The sequence below is a fragment of the Xiphophorus couchianus genome, chromosome 2, assembly GCF_001444195.1.
Source record: "Xiphophorus couchianus chromosome 2, X_couchianus-1.0, whole genome shotgun sequence".
In the NCBI taxonomy this organism is placed as follows: Eukaryota; Metazoa; Chordata; class Actinopteri; order Cyprinodontiformes; family Poeciliidae; genus Xiphophorus; species Xiphophorus couchianus.
In genome coordinates, this window is record NC_040229.1 from 24,128,583 (window position 1) to 24,149,069 (window position 20,487).

At 42.1% G+C, this 20,487-nt stretch overlaps 1 protein-coding gene across 2 annotated transcripts; it reads right to left on the minus strand.

Moving 5' to 3' along the window:
- Positions 1-1,788: 1,788 nt before the first annotated feature.
- Positions 1,789-16,617, minus strand: nup160 (nucleoporin 160). 2 transcript variants are annotated; one of them, XM_028044859.1, is made up of 34 exons: positions 16,449-16,613; positions 15,071-15,179; positions 14,780-14,990; positions 14,064-14,286; positions 13,798-13,988; positions 12,821-13,057; positions 12,641-12,738; positions 12,486-12,570; positions 12,214-12,282; positions 11,482-11,565; positions 10,926-11,096; positions 9,989-10,088; positions 9,726-9,891; positions 9,475-9,608; positions 9,232-9,386; positions 8,295-8,431; positions 8,146-8,216; positions 7,331-7,481; positions 7,184-7,253; positions 6,478-6,576; positions 6,268-6,387; positions 6,096-6,191; positions 5,925-6,019; positions 5,639-5,735; positions 4,872-4,977; positions 4,604-4,764; positions 4,464-4,524; positions 3,730-3,846; positions 3,512-3,635; positions 3,332-3,430; positions 2,614-2,755; positions 2,257-2,382; positions 2,069-2,164; positions 1,789-1,974 (listed from the first exon to the last, which is right to left on the minus strand). In XM_028044859.1, the coding sequence occupies exons 1-34, from the start codon at positions 16,537-16,539 to the stop codon at positions 1,876-1,878; spliced, it is 4,191 nt and encodes a 1,396-aa protein (XP_027900660.1). In that variant the 5' UTR covers positions 16,540-16,613; the 3' UTR covers positions 1,789-1,875. The 2 variants fall into 2 exon arrangements, 1 of the variants encoding a protein (XP_027900660.1); XR_003599046.1 differs by lacking the exons at positions 1,789-1,974; positions 2,069-2,164 and adding an exon at positions 2,466-2,525 and having other exon boundaries at positions 16,449-16,617.
- Between the last annotated feature and the right edge of the window lie 3,870 nt (positions 16,618-20,487).

Genomic DNA, 20,487 nt, shown 5'->3' on the forward strand with positions numbered 1-20,487 from the left:
GCTCTTTTTATTAGTTCAGATCCTCCAACCTCAAAGACTTTTTGCATGTTTTACTGTTGGAAAACATGCAAAAAACCTGCTCAATAATTATAAGTGCAATAGCCCTGATCCTGTTAAACATTTTCCCATGAGTTGAGAGAGGGGTATAAGTTTGACATGCAGGTGTTTTGATTTTTTTTTATTCATAACATGTTAATAAAATCCATGTTTTTAAGCAATTTTAGAATCCTTTCACAATGTTTGATTAAATCTAAATCTGTCCAGGGGTATGAATAATTTTTGGATCAAATCAGAAGCAGAAAAACATTCCTCGGTTTGTCCTTAGAATATCGAATCACCTCAGAGGCAATAATGTTGAAGAAAACTCAGGTTCTCTGTCCTGTTTGTTTATGATAAAGAGATTGATTAAACTCCGGGTGGGACAAAAGTTCCTTCTCGTTGCCTTATTGTCGTCCTATATGAGCAGAATGATCAGAGATCGGAGTTAGGACCAGATGGTGAAGCTCTTTAGCAGCTTCGACATCTAAATGTTCATCTAAACCAAATGTGGGAATCTATCTCCCATGTGTGATCCTGTAGCTGTCCTGGACTCGGGTGCGTCGGGTTCATGATCAGAAATCCTCTGATCATCGTCATCAGTGATTGGTCAAAATATTGAAAGATTTTTTTTTTTCAAAGCTAGAAGAAGTACAGATCAAGTTTCTTTACGATGTGTTCAAAGTCAGTCTTTAAGGGTCGGTATCCTGTATGTTTTCCATTCTCTCTCTGGTTCAACACTTGGATCAAATGATGCCTTGTTAAGCCTCTGCAGAACACAGACATGCAGAGGAGGGAGAACTAAATCATGTTCTCTGACCAAGAGGTTTTCCAGGTACACATTTGATGAGAAAATTTTTTATTTTACTTGTTAGTGGAATTGTGCGTTGCCCGTTAAAGATTTGTGAACAAAAGGAGACTAAATTTGACAGGAAATGATCCCAAGGAATGTGGGCTGCTTTCAAAAATAATTCCCAAATTCATAGACACGCCCAACTGAGGCCCATTGAGTCTCACAGCAGCGCTCCGATTTGACAGAAAAGTCTTTAACTTGAACACTTCCAGCTCTGTTAGAGGGTCTGTGGAAAGCACATCCTGTTTTCCTGGAATCACTTTCCTCAAATACAGACACACACACAATGACAGAATTCAATTGAAGCAGACAGCCTTTCGTTTCCCCAACAAAATTCCTAATGGATTACACACTTGTTTGAATTAGAGTCTTTGTGAGGATCTACGAGGCTCAGAGTGAAATTCCTCAGAAAAACTTAGATGTTACACAACTGCTGTCGTTTTCTCCATTTCTAACTTCTGGAATATATTTTCTGAGTCTATAAATGTTGTGTAGTGACTATGAACATTTTAAATCCGATATTTTAGACAAAAGCCGTTTTAAAATTTTTAAAAATATAATTGTTAGACTCTCAAAACATGCAAAGCCTTGTATCTAATGCAGATGCCTGAACGCCTTTGTGCCTCAATGTCTCCTCCCCCTCTTGATTCAGCAGCCAAACAAAAGACACGTCCATGAACAAACTTTGTTTTGTTTTGCCGAGATTTTAACAGTAGGCCAAGCTGGGAAGGAGGTCGGGGAGAACCACAGCTCCAGAGATCCACTCGGCTATATGGTCTGGACCAGAGGGAGGCATTCCGCTTCTAGTGTTGGGTAAAATGATAAAACCGGAGTCTTTATCCATCTTTCCATTTATCTTTAAGATCTAAAAAATTATGTCAGAGTAACAACAGTAAAAGAAATGTTAGAAAAGAATTTAATTAGAAGATTTACACATAAAAAACAAATAGAAAACTGGTAGATGATCCGGGTGGCAGCGACTCGTCTCATGCTGCCACTCGTCTCTGAGAGGCGAGTCGGTGTTCGGTCGTCTGTTGCACCATGTTGTGATACTCGTCCAGTTTGTCTCGAACTTTGATGTGAAGCTAGAAAAAAAAAAAGAAAGAATATTTCCTGAGTTAAACTCGAGCAGGGAAGTGGGTAAACAAAAAGCTGGGATGCAAACAGGAAGTGACTCACGTTGCCGTGTGTTTGTGTCTCGCTCAAGGCGTGCAGAAGCTGATCGATGGCAGTGTACGGTAGCCAGGCGGGCGGCGACGTGGCTGACAGCGGCCTCTGGAGGAAAACAAAAACAAAAACAGGAACAATAAAAAACATTAAATTACTCTATCAAAAACCCTGACAGCAAGGGCTGAGAGAACCCGTACCTCAATCCCAAAGTATTGATGTCCACGGCCGAGGACGGCGTCCACGTACTCCAACACGAGCTCCGCGGCTGATTCTAAGAGGTCAAAGTTCAGCAGGAGACGCAGCAGTGAGGGAGCGTCCACACACTAGAAAATATAAACAGGGTATCCACAGATAAACAAATACACAAGGTAACCACAAATTACACAACAGGTAAATATACACACACGTTTTAATTGGACTTTCATGTCGCACCGATCACCGATGGACTTCAGTTCATTCAGAACATCTAAAGAATCAATAAACCGATGAACCGAAGATTGTTGAGGTCAAATAACAGCTCAGCTGTTGAAAAGTGTAACCCCGCCCCCTCTCACCTTGTAGGACTGCAGTAGCCAATCAGGCAGTGGCACACCATGTGACAGCAGCTTGTGGATGACGTGGCGGTGATGCTGCCCGTTGGTGGAGGGATACCTGTCCAGGTAGGAGGCCAGCAGCCGCCAGGCCTCGTCTGTGGCACTGAGGAAGAGGAAGAGTCCCAGTTGTTACAGATCAGTCTGCAGTTCTGCTGCTTATTGATCAATTGATTGATCAATGATTATCATAGCTAGGCAATAAATCAATAATATATGTTGTGACAGACATGTGACCAATATCAAAAGATATGTCTGATAGAATGTTTAATAATTTCACTGAACTCTGAGCCAGAACTGCACAGCATTCTGGGGGATGTAGGCAGAGGTAATCTCTCACGGTCAGCAAAACATGGTGAGTGGCAACTAACTCACTCACTCATTCTTTGGTTACCAAGCAACAACCTGTTGAGTAACTTGAAGCAGTTTTATGTTTCACCACAGTGTCTCATATCTGATTACAAATAAAAACCAGTGTGGAGTGAAAGGAGAACAAGAGAAAAACAACTAGAGAAAAAACTGGATAAAACATGACAGATCATGTCACCAGGTTGGCAGAATTTCAGATGTTTAAAACAAAAAAAACTCATCAATAATTATCAATATCGACCGATATCAAACACATATGGTGACATGTTTTTCAGTCATATCACCCAGTCCTAGATTATTAGCGACAACGCACCTGGACTCCTTAGTGTTAACGACAGAGAGCTGGTTAGCAGCCAACCAGCTCCAAGCTTCACTCTGAGGCTCCTCCCCCCCGGACTGCAGCTGGATGCATCTGGACAGGTAAACAACAAGGCAGGTAATCAGACACGGAGAGAAGAGCAGGCGGAGGGAGCAGGTTTTCCTGTGAACCCACTTGAAGGCCAGGGCGTCGAAGATGGGACTCAGATCCAGTTTGAAGATGCGACTGAGCGACAGAGCAGAGTCGAAGAGTCCAGTTTGGACCAGGAGCAGAACCAGCTCGACTGCAGACGCGCTGCCTGGATCAGAGAGTGACAACCATCAGCCGGTCGATCAACAGTTCAGGAGAAATTGATTACTTCATCAATTTATTCTCAGCTCATCACCGTATACCTGCGATGGCTGCTGATGGCGGGTGGTGCTGAGCCAGCGTGAGGCGAGCTCGGGACAGGAAGTACTCCTTCTCCAGGTCATGGAGCTCCAGGATGTCCACCTGTCGCCTACCTGCAGCTGCAGAAACACACTCAGGATTCACACACTTCTCCCGCAGTAACATGCAAGTACATTTGACGCATCTTCAAGTTTTCAAACTGATCTAAAAGCACACTTTGGAGATAAAACAATACAAATGAATTAAAGAATACATATCATTTTTACTGTTAATAACCTTTTGTGGCACTATTCCACAGCAGGACAGAGTAAACTAAAATATAACATTTTATGTTTTGAAAAATCTCTCTTACACACCTGACAGGACTGAGAAAGTAAAAAAAAAAAACGGCTCTTGCTAATTTTTTTCGAATTTAGCAAATATAAATAATTTTGTTAATTTTAGCTAAGTTAAAACAAGAGACATTTGGTTTGATTAAACTTCAGAGAGTGAGGAAAAAAACATCTACTATCTTTAATTACTTGGTTTAAATAATGTTTCCAAATTAAGACTTCATACAGAAATCAAGCACTTTCCAAATCTTGAAAGACTCATCGAAGCTCAAGCTTTTTCAAGGATTTCAAGCAAGGTGCTTTAAATCCTTGATTTCCTTTAAATCCTTGATTTCAAGCACCTAGAACCCTGGTCTCTGGATCAGCTCCAGACTCCCAAGCCCACTCACAGGACGGCACCTCACCTGGCTCTGCTGGAAACTCTCCGTCTGAGTTCCTCTTCGGAGACGCTCCGGGTCGCTCGTACTGCAGTAGAAACACAGTTAAATGCACACACACTGCTGTGTTACTGGGTGTGAATGTTACTGTGTGTGTGTGTACGTACTGTGCTCCCGGACACCGGTTGGACGATCCAGGCGTATTCGGGCCTGATGAGGCGCAGACAGTTGAGCGCAGCGAGGTAGCAGTTCACCTGTTTCTGCAGACCGAGTCGAGTTCGAACCTCCCGGCCGAGACGCATCCCAAACTCAAACATGACTGTCCCCGCTGAGAGACAGACAGATGGACTCACATCAGTGGTTCTGGCTTTAATTTTAGTGCTAAGAGACCAGTGAGACCAGTCTGGCACTGGGAAGAGAGCCTCTGAGCCCAACCTTTCCTGTAGTTGTGTCGGGTGATGTGGAAGGCGTACAGAAGCTCGTAGTAATTGTGTGTCAGCAGATCCAGACCGCGAGCACGAGACTCAATGATGCCGACCACCTGGGGGTCACATGACCACAATGTCAGATCTGAACCATGGTGTAGCTGCAGCTTCATGACAAACACACGGGTCATATAAGATCCGCCACCAGCAGGAGAAAATGGCCAGAAGATCCATGTGGACCATTGAATCCAACTTGATCGGTAGTTCATCATGACGGAAACTACCAAAAGTTCAAAAATCACTCCCCATACCCGACGATATCCGATCATTAATGATCATCAATGATAACTGATCACCTCCACGTTTTGTAGTAGTATCTAAGTTTTGAAAATGTTAGGTCTCGCCTCATCATATTGTTTATTGTGATCAATTTCTAATCATAAGAATTTTGATTTATTATTGTCACAATAAAGTCCAATTAATGATGTTTAAAATCAACCAAAACTGTCCGTATTGTCTGGGTTGTTATTTTTACTATTTTCTCAGTAGACAGCAATAAAATCAAATTTGAAAATAGGATTAAATGCAACTATCATGTGCAGTTTAGTGACACAAATCACACTTTTTTATGTGACTGGTGTCCTAAAGACATGTGTTATAAAGATTTTTTTTTTCCAGAACAGTACTGAAAAAGTAAAAAGTTCTTATCGTCACGTTTATTGTTGTTACAATAGTACCAGAAAATATTGTGAAAATGTTAAATCCACCCGCCCCTACCTCATCATGCAGGTTCATGTAGGGAAACTGGACCAGGTCCTGCAGCTGGGAGCGTTCGCAGAGCACCACGACCAGCTGACGGAGACAATCCAGCTGCCTGGAAAACAAACAGGAGTTCAGCTGTTTCCCATGTAAACTGGATCTGATTTTAATCAGGACTGAGACTTAAACGACATAAACACGAGCAGATCGCTGGGATCCATCAGAAGATCACACACAAACAAAGCTTGATCTGAAACTGGGAGAGATCCGCTCCCCCAGGTTCTGTGCGTGCGTCTGGACGTACATGCTGCTGTCGGGGTTCTGGGTCAGAGCTTCATAAGCTTCACTGTTGTGTCCCAAATCCAGGTGATGTTTGAAGATTCTCGTCCACAGCGCCGCCTGCGGGCAGATACACACGCCAGCATGTTCACCTGTTCATGCGTCCCACCTGCAGCAACAGGCCACGCCCACATACCTGACAGTGGACGTCATCGTCTGCTTCTGCTATGGCCAGGGAGGCGAGCTGGATGACGAGCTCAGGAAGACCCACGTCCTCCAGCAGCCGCAGCACCTGATCACACACAGGACAGGTGAGTGTGATCTCATGCAGGTGGTCCTGCAGCGGCGACACACCTGAGCGTTTTTACCTTGTTGTAGTACTGCAGCCTCGGACTGGCCGCCGCCTCCTCGTCCTCGCTGCCTGTCAGCTTCATTAGAAACTCCTCCCTCTCCACCTCTGTTGCCGCCTCCTGGAAACACCGCAGAGCCTAGGGCCACGCACACACGACAGGAAGTGATGTCAAGATCTCAGGTAAGCAGGCTGAAAGGTTATGGAGGCAGCAGAATGTTCCCCCTACCTTCTGGCCCTCTCCGTTGGCCAGGTGACACTGAGCCAGCATGAAGCGGCAAGAGCCGATGTTCACCTGACACCAAGGGCCAACCAGACGCACGAACTCCTGCAGGGGGACAGGAGGGACACGTGAGACAAAGGCGAGGAGGAAGATGTGTTCTGTGAATCGAAAGCATCAAACCGTTGCCTGACAGAAACACTGCAAAAAGACAAAGCTTTACCAAGTAGTTTTGGTCTAGTTTCTAGTGCAAATATCTTAGTAAACTTCAAATAAGACAAACTTACAAGTAACTTTTCAGCAAGATATACAGGCTTGTTTTAAGTAAATAATTTCTTAATTAAGAGTACTTGTTCCATTGGCAGATTATTTCACTTATAAAGAGACATTTTCCCCATGTTATAAGTTAATGCAAGTACTTTTTCATCAATATTAAGGAATTGTTTAAGTAAGATTTTGTGTTTTTGCAATGAAAGTCCCGCAAGAAGCAAATAAATAAATAAAATGCATAAAGATTAAATAGGTCTGCCGCAACAAGATGTACCAATTTACATTTTATTGCCTTAGTTTTAGATACTTGAATTTAAAATTTTGTAAGGTTCCACAGAGACATCAGAACCAGCAGGACCTGACTCAGCTTGATTAATCAAACAGAAGCTGGACCAAATGTGAAGATCATTTGGGTCTGTTCTGTTCAGACACAAACCCGACTCACCTGCAGCTGAGTAAACTGACAGTTGGCCATCAGACACTCTGGGAACTGGAAGCCAGGGTTACTGGGCCAGCTGGGACACACCAGTTAAGACAAAAACTCAGGAACAGAAGGAATGTGAGACTCGCTCCTCGTTCTGATGAAGGATACAGAAGCTGAGCCAGCAGCTGGACCACAGTGGAGGTCAGGTGAGTCCAGAGGAGCGGAGAGTCGGGGTGCTGCTGGGAAAATATCTGGGAGACGATGATCCTTCTGGCTGCAGTCTGGTAGAAGAGCTCCAGGACCGTCTGAGGGTTCAGCACTGCAGAGACGGTTCGGATCAAAGCAGAGTCAGAGAAGTCCACTTCAACCTGAACACAACCTTTAGCAATCCCAATGAGCCCAGACTGTCTTCTTTCATGGTTTTACCAGAATGCAACAGCAGATTAATCCTTTCATTCAATAAATACCAACTATGAATAAACTTGATATTTAGCTGGATCAGAGCAGATTTTTCGATTTCAACGTTTTCAAACTGCAGCTCAGATCACTAACTTCAGGCACAAACTTCTCCCACAGGAAGAAAGAAGCTCAGAGGTTGGCCTGTTTTTACTGAACGATAAATCAGCCCTGAAGTTATAGTGACAAACAACGTCTATGTCTTGAAAAAATTCTTGAAGTAATGTAATGCTAATGGTATAATAATGCAAGTACACCGTCTCAAAAATAAATAAGCTTTCAATTCTAACCAACACTGGGACTGGAAGACATTTAAAATACACAAAATAAATTAATAAATGAAACACTAAATAAAATAGACACTGAAGTCTCTGTAAAACAAATTGTCTTTCAAAAATACAGCTAGTTGGTATGAAAAGCAATCATACAAATGGAAGTGAATTTACCGTGCGATTAATTGATTTATTGCTTATTGCAGTAGGCCTTCTTAGAGGGAGCAGCCTTTGTGAGTGTGTGTGGTTTCTGACCTGATCGACCCGTCGATATGCTCGGAGTGTCCGACAGCTCCAGTGCTGTGAGGTGCTGCAGGTTCACATCTCTGAAACAACAACAGGAAGTCAGGGAGAGTCGTGCAGGATCTGCTCATCGGCGTACCTGTGTGTCTGCTCATACTCACATGGTGTCCATGGGAACGGAGGAGGCGAGGCTCTGACTGACGTGTTTGAGAAGGTGGTAGGAGGACAGGAGGTGGGAGGTACGCGGGATCAGATCCTGCTGGAGCTGCAGCAATTGGTTTCCACCGCCCAGAAACACCTGGACACACACACACAGTCAGCATGCAGAACAAATGAGGCAGAACCCTGAGCACACCTGGTCCACAGGTAACATCACCTGTTATCACACAAAGCAGCTGTTGGAAACATGAATCTCTGTGTTAACTATCAGCTCCAACCATCATAAATGGATCTGGACATTTATGTCTCTTCTAAAGTTGCTTTATTCAAAACAGAAGAAACTCTCAGCCATTTTCGGAAAGAAATGATTAGTTAGCGACTTTCAGTGTAACGTCAACTACTGAGCTGCATGCATGTGATTAACTAATGATTATATTAGTAATTCATTAATCTATCAGTTATTCTGACAAGTAATCAAATGAAAAAATTGGCACATTTTGCAGGTTTTTCCCTTTAACCACTTCAGGCATTTTTATACATTAGAAATATGTTAAAATATAAATAATAAACAACTCAATTCCTTTTTTAAATAAGAAAATATGTTTTATTTTTGTCTAAAATGCAACAACATAACTCTCCTTTTGTGAACGCTTAGTCATTTAAAGCAAAGGATGCATCTGCAGTTAAAAATACTTCCAACATCAACGTGTGAAAAGTCAAATTTTTATTTTTTTTTTTTTTTTTACAGAATTTCAACCAAGTGAAGCATTTGAGTTCTGAGTATTTCCAGAATGTTTTTTTAAATCTTAAATGCAAAATGTATTTTTTGAGTCTGTATACTCCAGTTAACTATTAATCGATTACTAAGTTAGTTGATGATTATTTCAATAATCCATTAATGGTTTCAACACTACATGTGACGCTTCAGGTTGAACGTACGTTGTCTCCGAAGTGCAGGTAAAGCTTCTGCAGTATGAGCAGGTCTCTGCAGAACTGCGCTCGGGTCATGGCCATGTGGCAGACACCCTGACAGATGACGGAGACGGCGCAGCTGCTGCCGTAGAACTGAGACAGGCTCATCCTGACGTTCAGACCTGCAAGACACAGAGCAGGGATTACAGGATTACAGACGGGGGCGTTCACACCCACCAAACGCCCCCGTCTGCGTTTCGGGCCTTCTACCTGGAGCGACAGGCCCGTCTCCGCCCAGCTCAGAGTCTGTCTCCAGGTCCAGCTCCCTTAGCAGAGCCACCATGGCTGCTATGGGACTCCGGATATCCTGAAGTTTGTTCTGGATGTCTTCGATCACGCCATCTCTACAGAAGAAAGGGCAATAATTTGTTAAGCTCTTAACTGATTGGAACCACCAAAGAGTGGAAAATGTGTCTGATCTGGTCGGGTTCAGAGCCTGGCCTTCCCGTCAGGTGACCTACTTGTCGTTGCACACCATGTTTTCCAGGACCAGCTCGGCAGCTTTCTCAGGAGTCTGGAGGTACTCCAGAGCTTTCTCCATCTCGTACGCCATCTCTGCAGAAACGGCGTCGCTGACGAGCCGCAGAGTCCGGACCAGCTGCAGGATGTCTCGGGCCGCGTCGGGATCTGAGGGAGGACAGGAAGAACAGGCCGTGTGAACAGAGGAATTCATATTAAAACACGCAGAGCCGAGACATTCATCTGTGCAGCAGTGGTTGGTTACCGTCGCTGATGGGCGTGTCCTCCTCAGACAGCAGGTACGGATCGAGGGACAGGTACAGGTGATCCACAGCGAAACACGGCAGCAGGAACGAGACGAAGCCCTGAAGCAGAGACAGGAAAAACAGATCAACCCTCAACCTGTTGACCAGCTGCCACTACCGACAGATCTGATTGGACCAGCTGAGCAGAGACACCACTGCAAAAAACACACAAAATGAAGATCTACTTTCTGATCCAAACGTCTTATTACACTTGAAATAAGACAAAATTAACTTCATATTGCTAATAAAAAAAAGTACTAGTTATAAGTACAATAATCTGCTAGTGGAACAAGGCATATTTTCCATATTATATGTTGAATTGTCTTTTTCCACTGGCAGATTATTGAACTTATAACAAGTAGTTTGTTCTCAATATTTAAGCACTGACTTAAAACAAGATCCTGTAGTTTGCTGAAAAGTTACTCATAGGATAGTTTTGTCTTATTCCAAGCGTACCAAGATGTTTGTACTAGAAACTAGAACAAGAATATGTGGTAAGATTTTGTGTTTTTGCAATGCTGTGGTGGGGTTACATTGGTCAATAAACAATGTAACTTTATTTAAATCAGAACTTTATTTTCATTTCAAGTGGACTGAAAAAGAAAGTTCAGTTGCTTTACATCTTAACACACAACTGAGCTTTATGAACAAAAATAGTGTTGTTCAGGACACAGAACCGGCCCCTACTGGGATATTTAGGATGAAAAGCACTGATGAAGACTCTAAAGTTTGAAATAACTTCCTGACTGTTTCCCATCAACTTGTTGTTCATAAAGTCCCTTGTTAATTTTTCTACAGGAATATTTTTCTGAATAAAAATCTAAGAGCCAATCAGGCAGCAACTAATCTGTGCTTCCCTGCTTTCACAGGTTAGTCAATGAGAAGCTCCGCCCCCACCTTACGGAGCAGACAGGCCATCCCGGTGTGGTGGCTGACCGTCAGACCCAGCGGAGTGGACTCCACCTCCTGGTACTGCAGACAACAGGAGTAGAACCGGGACCAGAACTCCACCTGCAGCTGGCGGTACTCCTCCTGAGAAAACTCGAACTCTGTGACGCTGCTCTGCAGCTGCATGGAGGGAGAGTGTAGAAGGTGAATCAGCACAGGCGAGTTTAATCTTTCAGACAGCCTCTGAACACATTTAGAGATTATTTAGTGTGGCTGAAACTCTCTGTTGAATCATTTTCAGGAAGTCAACATGTTCAGCACACGTCACACACACACTCGCCTGGAAGAAGACGTCTGGTACTTTAGAAATAAGGTTGACTTATCTTTACCCACTGCCTGTTTCTTTGTTTTAAACAGGGTTTTGTGGGATAAATAACATCCTGAAAGAGTTAGCCTGGTTTCAATCTTTAGGAATGTCACACAGCGCCACCTACTGCCCTGGTTTCACCAGGTATCTGTCACCACCTGCTCAACCATCAGCTGTTCAGGAAATCAAGACCGTTACCTCGCTCTCCACGGCCTGGGTCACCTCCTTCTTCAGATTCTCCCAGGATGGATCCAAGACCTTATCAGAGCCACGACGAAAGATCTGCAGAAACGACACAAAACTGTGAAGACGCAGCTCTGTTGAACACTTTTCTCACAGTAAAATTCCAGCATTTTAAAACTTTTCCAGCACCAGACTTTGGAAAGAAAAACAATACAAATTAACTAAAGAAGACAGGTTCAGTTCACTATTATATGATATAATATGTAGAATAAAAAATATTCTACATTCTGCAGCAGGAACAAGCTAATCTAAAATCTAACAGAATATTACGGTGTCTCTCTTACACACACCCTGCACGCCTGACTGGTTTGAGAAAGTGACAAAAAAATATATTTTTTAAAAAGTTTCTCGCTAAGTTTCTAGCATTTTGCAAACAGAATAATTTTGGTATTTCTGACTAACAAAAAAGAAGAAAAGTTTAGTCTGAATTAACTTCAGACAGAGAAAAAAATGTGTATATGTGTCTTTATCATCTTTAAATATATGATTTCAACTGTAAATAATGTTTTCCAAATTTAGGCTTGTAATCAAATGTTAGATTGCTATTTATTACCAAACTGTGAAGTTTGAATATCAAGCACTTTCAAACCTTGAAAACACCTAATTTAAATTCAAGCATTTCCAAGGATTTTAAGAACCCTCCAAACCTGTGAACTCCAGCCAAAAATGGCCGACTGGTGGACTCACCTGCAAGGCTCTGACGATGGCTGTCGCAGTGAAACGCAGCGGAGAGAAGAGATGCTCCAGGTAGGTCTCCTGAAACAGCAGCATGGAGGAGATAAAGCAGATAAACACAGAAAGTCTCGTCCCAAATAACACATTGAACCCACTATGGACCCAGTAAGCTCAGTACCAGAGCAACAAACTGCTCTGGAACAACCTGAAAATAATAAAGCTGCTGGAAAGCCCTGATTACTGGGTGTATTTTTTGTTTTTCGCTGGTGTGCGTCCGAACTTACCCTGGGGTCCAGGTCTACTCCTATTAAGACTTCTTCTTCTGGTGGTGGCTGAACAAACACCTGGTTCCACTGACCTGCTGTGTTGCTGGAAAGCAGAGACACTGAGTTTAAATCAGAACCTCTGAGACGGCAAAGCATGTAATGTTCCTACTTACTGTTCGAAGTTGATGTACTTGACCACGGCAGAGTTGGACTCGTCCACCCACAGAGCCCACACGTCGGTCGGGGTCAGGGCGAAGTCCACCAGAGTTTCCTGCAGCACAAAAAATCACATCAGATCAGTTTACGACAGAGCTGTCTCGTATATTTGGACCCGCAGTTCTACGGCGGCTCACCTGCGTGCTGAACAGAGAAGAGATGTGTTCCAGGCTGTAGCGGTTGTTGTCCGTGGCGACAAGCTGCAGGACGATGAATTGTCCTCTCTGCGGGACGGCCAGGTGCACGCACAGACACAGCCCGGTTCTGGATGAGAAGGCGAGCCTCAGACGGTGACCTTGACCCGACAGCCGCCTCACGCCTTTACAGGCCGGCATGTACTCCAACATGTCGGCCTCTAAGAGGCACGTCTGCTCCTGGGGAGGGAAACAGAACCACGTTCAGTTTAAGAAGGATCATGAGATATTTCTTGAATTGAAGTATCTGTTCTAGATACTTCAGTTCAAGAAATATCTTGCAGCCCTAAACAACCCGGTTCTCTTTAGGGCTGCAGCAAACAATTATTATAGCAATCAATTATTCTGACGATTAATTGGACAAAAAAAAAGGTACATTCTGCAGATGTTTTATTTAATCCCTTTTTTGTGCAATATTAGAAATAAATTATGAAAATATAAACAAATTACTTTTTCAAATGAGAAAATAAGGATTTTATTGTCTATAACGCTGTAACATAGCATACCATTCTGTTTGACTTAACACCAATGCAGGGTTGATCTGTTGGCCTTCCTTTTCTGGATTAATCAATTAATAATTGGAAAACACAAGGAGATGTAATAGATTCTTTTACACAATTTCAACCGGCTGAAGCAAAACCCATTAGCTACTTTGAGTTACAAGGTATTTAAAGACAAAGGTTTTTTCTTTATATCTTAAATGCAAAATAAATATAGTTTTTGCACAGTTTTGGCTTAATTACTGCCCTGGCTGTGTTCTTTCAGTAAATGGGCTTTTTGAGTTAATACTCCAGTTAAGGAATAATCGATTACTAAATTAGTTGATTATTTCAATAATCGATTAATCACAGTTAATAATTTCTGTCCTAGTTCTATTCTGATTAAGTTACAGAACATTTAGAGCCTCACAACAGACCCACCGTGAGCGACCATATGCGCAGCCGGTGATCCTGACACAGAGCGAAGATCAGCGAATCGTCCTCCTCCTCCCGGACCGCAAGATTCAGAACCAGGTCAGCCGGACTCTGCTCACCCCGGATGGCGGTGGGCATCCAGCCGGAGATCCTCCTCATCATGGAGCTCCTCTTCAGCTCCACCACCGACACGCTGCCTGCAGACATGAGCACGGACACAGCTCGACTGCCTGCCCTCGCACACAGAATCACAGCGAGGTCGCATGACTCACCCTGCGAATTGTGAGGTGGCAGCGTCACCACTGTGATGCCTCCTGCAGGCGCAGCCAGAGCAAAGTGAGCGTCTCCGGGAAAACTGAGCCATGCCGTCACAGCGCCAGGAATCGCCGTGTGCCCCGCCCAGCCGGGAATTACGGCGCAGTGGGCTGGGTCCTGAAGGTCAAGCTTCATCACATCGGTGAAGACAGATTGCATGTGGCACTCTGTAACCAGCTCCTGGAACAAAACAACGTCCATGACGGATCATGTGTTATATCAGCAACAACACACGTCAAGAAACGCAAAAGCACAAAATCTTACCAAGTATTTTTGGTCTAGTTTCCAGCGCAAATGTCTGTAAAAAATACTACTTGTAAGTTAAATCTGCTAGTGGAGCAAGACATTTTTCCATGTCTTAAGTTTAAATGAAAGTTCCACTGGCAGATTATTTCACTTGTAGTTAGTACTTCTTCATCAACATTAAGGAATTATTGACTTAAAATGAGCTTCTACAACATGCTTGTCTTATTTCAAGAGTATTACGATATTTGCAGTAGAAACTAGACCAAAAAGACTTGGCAAGATTTTGGTTTTGCAATGCAGAGTTTATCTGGAGCATAGAAGAAGACCGAGAAGAATCTGCCAATTAGCTGCAGGCTGGAAGGCTGCAGAAGAAGCTCAGCAGATCGTTCAGATCGAGGAACAGGAAACATTCCTGATGGGAACTCACGCTGCGGTACATGCGCGCCGGATGAGGAAGAACCAGTCTGTGGACAGTATGATTGGTGCAGATGAGGATGATGATGTTGTTTAGGGTCTCGTGGACGGTGACTCCACCAGCCAGGATGCTGCAGTAGGTGAACTTCAGTCTGACACCATTATTCAGCAGGTTGGTGTCCAGAGACTCCTCCACCAGTTGCACTGTGTCCCCTGACGTCCACCTGAAGCAAAACCAGAGAAGACTCGAACATAGCAGCAACCAATATTGTTTTAGAAAAGCCACGATGTGTCACCCACTCACCAGTGGATGAAGCGGTTGCTGGTGACAGACAGCAGCTTGCCACTCTCATTGTAATGGAATGCACCGGCGCTGTCTGCAAACTTTAACCCGCCCGGAGGAGCGCTTACACCTGCAGATAGGCGTGGTAAGTTGTTAGCCACAGAAATGGGACACTGGACAATCAGAAGTGGGATCTCAGCAGGGTGAAGCTCGTTTCCCCCTTAGACTATCTTTGTTTTCATCAGTGTACAGACTGCAGAGCTTGGTTCCCAACAATCCCAGTTTAACTTCAGCTGAACTTTCACTGAACTGCTGGATGTTTGTCTTTCTGACTCAAGTATGTTTGCACTTTAATTCTAAAAATTACATAAATCAACCATATTTGTGGAATTTATTCTCCAGATGTCAGCTTTCCTTCATTGCATCTTGGCAGCCTTCAGTATCATGCTATTTTGCTTTTTAAGCATTTCTTGTTGGAAAAAGGTTTTTCATCCTTGCATTAATTTCCATTTACTACGGTGCTGAAAGACTACTTGCACAGATTTCTTCTGATTTTCTCTAACATCAAACAGAGTAAATACAAAAAGGTGTTTTTACATGTTAATTTCTTTGATCAAGGGAAAAGCTATCCAAAAGAATCTGGTCCTGAAAAAAATATTGTCTAATAAACTTAATAACTGGTTGTGCCACCATTTGCATCAACAACTACCCTTAAACTTTTATGATATCAGGGTCAAAGGAGACTGATCCAGTTGTGTGGAAACACAATATATCAGCATAACAACGCCCAGTGTCAGTCAACTCTCAACATATCGGAATTGGTCCATCAGATGTTTATTTCCATGTTGTTGTCTTTTTGTGTTTCTGGATGGGGTTGGCCATGTGGTATTTGTTTGGGCATGTGACAATGATGCAGTCCAGGAATGTGGGGTGTAAAAGGTCTTCCGCCAAAAGGATATCGCTTTTGGCCTACTTTCTAATATCGGTGCATGCTTCCCTTCATTTTGCAAAGCACTTATAATCTCCCACACAAAGTAGGTCTAAGAATGGTTCTGATTGGATCCGGACGTTTGATCAGAACCGGTAAAAGCAGTAGATTTTACGGTCTGGACTATTTAAGGAGACTGGTCTGTGTGTTGATGCCAGTAACTAATTAACTCCTATTGACAGTTAATAAGCCTCATTTATTGACGAGGCTTATTAACTGGTGCCTGACCTGCTTAAACCCAGCTGTCTGGTGCCCATCACCGCACCGCTAAAACCAGTGAGGACCATGAGCACAAACAGATAGCAGCACTGCTAGCTGGTGTTAGCTTCAACCTGCCGGTCCAACTGCTTTTACAGTACATTTAGAACCAGAACTCAGTTCCGCCTGCATCCGTCAGAACCTGACTCTCACCAGGACTCACTGTGACCTCTCGGAATCGCCGTTCCGCTTCCCGCCCGAACCCGCAGATCTCCACGAGACTGCGCTCCAAAACAGCCGCCATCTTCTCTTCCTGGTTGCGTGCCAGGCCACGGCTGCGCGCGCCGGTCTTTCAAACAGCTTTTAGTTCACAGACACAGAAAAGGGAACGCCCCTCCTCCTCATTGGCTAAGCTGCGTTGTGGAAACATTACGTCACAGACACGCAAAGCTGCTGGAAAACGGAGTTATTTTTACGTAAACATATTATTCTGATGGCTTCAAAATACAAAGAATCTTTACAATGAATAATTACTGTCACTGGTGCAGGAACAAGGAAATATAGTTTAAAAACTCTTCTCAGGGACAAAGTGCAGAAGTCAGACTGTATAAATTAAAATAGGCTGCCTGTATTAAAAGAATATTCTTTCAGCTATTTAATGAGTGGGTGTGAAACTGTTTAAATGAAAAAAACATCAAGTTACTGCTATTAATAATAATAATAATAATAATAATAATAACTTTTATTATTATTATTCATTATTTTTATTGGGGAGGGGTTAATTTCCATTAAAACTGAGTTGGAGGCATTTTTATTACGTTTATTTTTATTACGTAATAAAAATTATAAACGTAATGTTTATTACGTTCATAGTCATATACTCATGAGTTTATTAGGACAAAAATATTTCAGTTTTCTTAAAGCTGCTGCAAAAATTTGATTTTTTGAAACTTAAAATAACAAAAAGTTTAAAACTATTTCAGCTCCACATTTTTGTTTTAAACTACAAAAATATGAAATAAAGTTTTGATCTTATGCAAGCTCTTTAGGAATCAGCTATAGAAACAATCGTTTTTAAACTAATTGTTTAAAAATGCTTTCATATACAAGTTAAATATTTATTATTAGCCCTTAGGAAGTGCATAGGTTTTCTAACCTATGCGCAAAATTCATTTCTTGGTTGTATCTATATTTAAAAACAGTAATATCAAGAGTTAAAAATCTTTTAAATTTTGATATTAAAAGTTAAAATAACTTTAATATTATTACTAAAGTCGCAGAACCTTTAATTTCGGCGACTACAAACAAGAAATACATAAAAATGTATATCAGAATGTATATCAGAGAAAGCTAATTCTCCATAATAATGCAGGTCAGTATAACTTAGTCTTCACGTATTTGTTTTTGTTTTAGCCAATGTTTCGTCTGGGAATCGAAAACTCTAAGATCAGTTTCCATTTGTATTCCTGGAGGTGGGGTCTCTCTGTGCAGGAGATATACTAATCAATCAGGTTACCGTGGGACTGACCACTTGTCTGAGCTCGGGGAAGTGGGAGCTCACCGCAGCGTGGGAATTCTGACTCTTTTGGCTCGGATCACTAAAAAGAGTCGGCTCTTTCGGCTCGAAAGCGGCTCTTCAGATTTTTTTTCTTCTTCTTTTTATTCCTTAATTTATTATCCAACAGAAAAATGTTGCAAAATGAATGAGAGCTCATAGTCGGAAATGACTTTACTCAACAGCTCTTCTTCTGGGTCAGTGAAATGCGCATTTTGAGTTTTAAAATGTCACATGAGTTTGTTATTTGGCTTTTCATGGTTACATTTACAGACTTACCTGCGGAAAATGGATGGAACGGGAGCTTTTAATTCATAGATCTTCACATTTGGTCTGAAACTTGTGTTTGTATTGAACCAGCAATCAGAAAACATGCTTCTGTTACATGGCTCTAACGTAATGGGTTTTAAATGTTTTCTTTGAAAAACACGCCAGCAATAAATCTCAGGCGCTGAAAGGAGTGAAGGGATCATTTAAATCCACAAGGGGGCGCCCTGAACTCTCTTACACTAGAGATTGGAAAGAGAATTAAACCCAACCACAGTTATTGTTTTAGTATAATGTAGGAAATATATGACATTAGTTACACACAAAAAATTTAAATTTTAACACTATTTGTGGCCTATGATGGTACAAAAATATAATAAAAAGCTCTTTTCTTGTATATATTCTGTATTGTTCAATGGATTGAGACTATGATTTTTCCCCCCTCCATATATGGGAAGCACTGTCCTGCCATGACTCGGTGACATAATTCAGGGTAACAGCCGGCAGCTGACAGAAAGTTTTTAGGGGGTGTAGACACACTGAGCTGTTGTCTTGCATGTTAATACACAATTTGATCACTATGTTGTTTTATGCAACCACTGCACATTATCAGTTCAGCTTTATTGATACTGTAAGTTGATTCTTTTTTTCAAAACATATTCTAATAATATTAGGGATAGATTATGAATAAAACATATAGTGCTATTAACATGAGTTTTATTGGAGGTTTACATTCATACTGTTTCTTTGCAGTTGGGCAGGTTTTACAGGTTTAGCTGTACCCTGTGTTTTTACTGGGAAAATTTCAAATCTGGCAACAGTGACTAATGGCGCCAATTTTGTTATTAATGACCGTGACAGGCATGCGCCATGTTGGATAAAAATATGACGCGGCTTCTACGTGAACGTTTTTAAAAAAAGATGCAGTTGGCCGCACAGAGACATAAAACTGTCAGTCTGATATTCATGAACTTTGGGACCTGAATAGGGTTGCCACATTTCAGAAATTAAGATAAGGGATGCCCACCATGGGGTGGGGTGGCCGCTGCAGTGATAGACGATATTTTATGGCAGTGTTGTTTGTTTTTAAAAAGTGATCCATAGAGCAATCCAAAATTGTACTCCAATCAGAGTAGCATACCTTAAACACGTTTAATTAAGCAAATGTAAAAAAATATTTGGTAAACTGCTCAAGTACTGAGTAAATGATCATAACACCTGATTAAATATAGTTATGTGAAAATTCTGGTATTGTAAAGAGTATTACCAAAATATTTATAGAAATAATGAGTTACGTTTGGAGGCTGGTTCTAGACCAAATTTACCATGAGGGCCAGGCTACTCAGTGTTTTTTCATGGCAACACTTAAAAAAGAATGAAAAAAAAAACAGAGCAATATGTCATCATCTGATATAATAAGTGAGCCAAGAGCAACTTGTGCATCCAGAGATCCAGGTTGCAGAGCCCTGACCTATTAGATGGAAAGTGTGATCCTATTTTTATACAGCAGCTAGAAGTGCAGCAGTAATGTTTAATTCAATGTTAAAGTTAAAATTGTGATGGTTAAAATAATCCACCACTGCAGTATTAACAAAATACATTTATTTAGCATAATTTCTTCTGTACGCTTGTTGGCCCCCATCTAGAGCCGCAGGGAGGTTAGTTTGACCTCCCTGGCAGGAGGTCAAATCAACATCTGACATGATTAACGTCTGACATTAATAATACATTAAATAAACACTGAATTAATTACAGATGTCAAAATTTCTTAATAAAACATACAGAAAGCCCTAACAAACATAAAGTAGGAAATATTTATGCATTTACCGTTAATCTATTTGTATGATTTGTTCTTTAAATGGCCACTTACAGTATTTTGGCTGATATTAACATTAAATAAGCAAATAATCAAAACATAACAATCTACCACAAGCACAATAAGAAACTTAAACACAGCAAAATGTTCTGTACCATATCACCCTCAGGAGATGATGGAGGGATGAAGAGACACTGATGCACACATCAGTGTCTCTGATGCCGGGTCCGCAGTTCCTCTCCTGTTCATTCTGACATCAAGCAACACACCGCGCCAGGACCAACACGTTTGTTTTAAATGCCTGTATTCATCCTCACACTAACATTGTTCAGCCTGGGATTTGCGTCTTCCTTTTCAGGTCTGTGTCTTTACAAGAGGCTTTGCTTCTAAGGACATGATGGTATCGGGTCGAGGACGTTTTAAAAAGATAGCAGCTCACCGCGGCTGCGTAGTGTCCGTCTCTAGGCAACCACAACAGCGTCGGTTCGTAGCTTTCTGGGGGTCCTATTTACATCCCGCCACGACAATTTAGCTGACCTCTATATTTCCTGTGTTTTATTTTGGTCATTATTGTTACACTTAGTGTTGATATGTGTGTGACAGGTGTGTCTGTC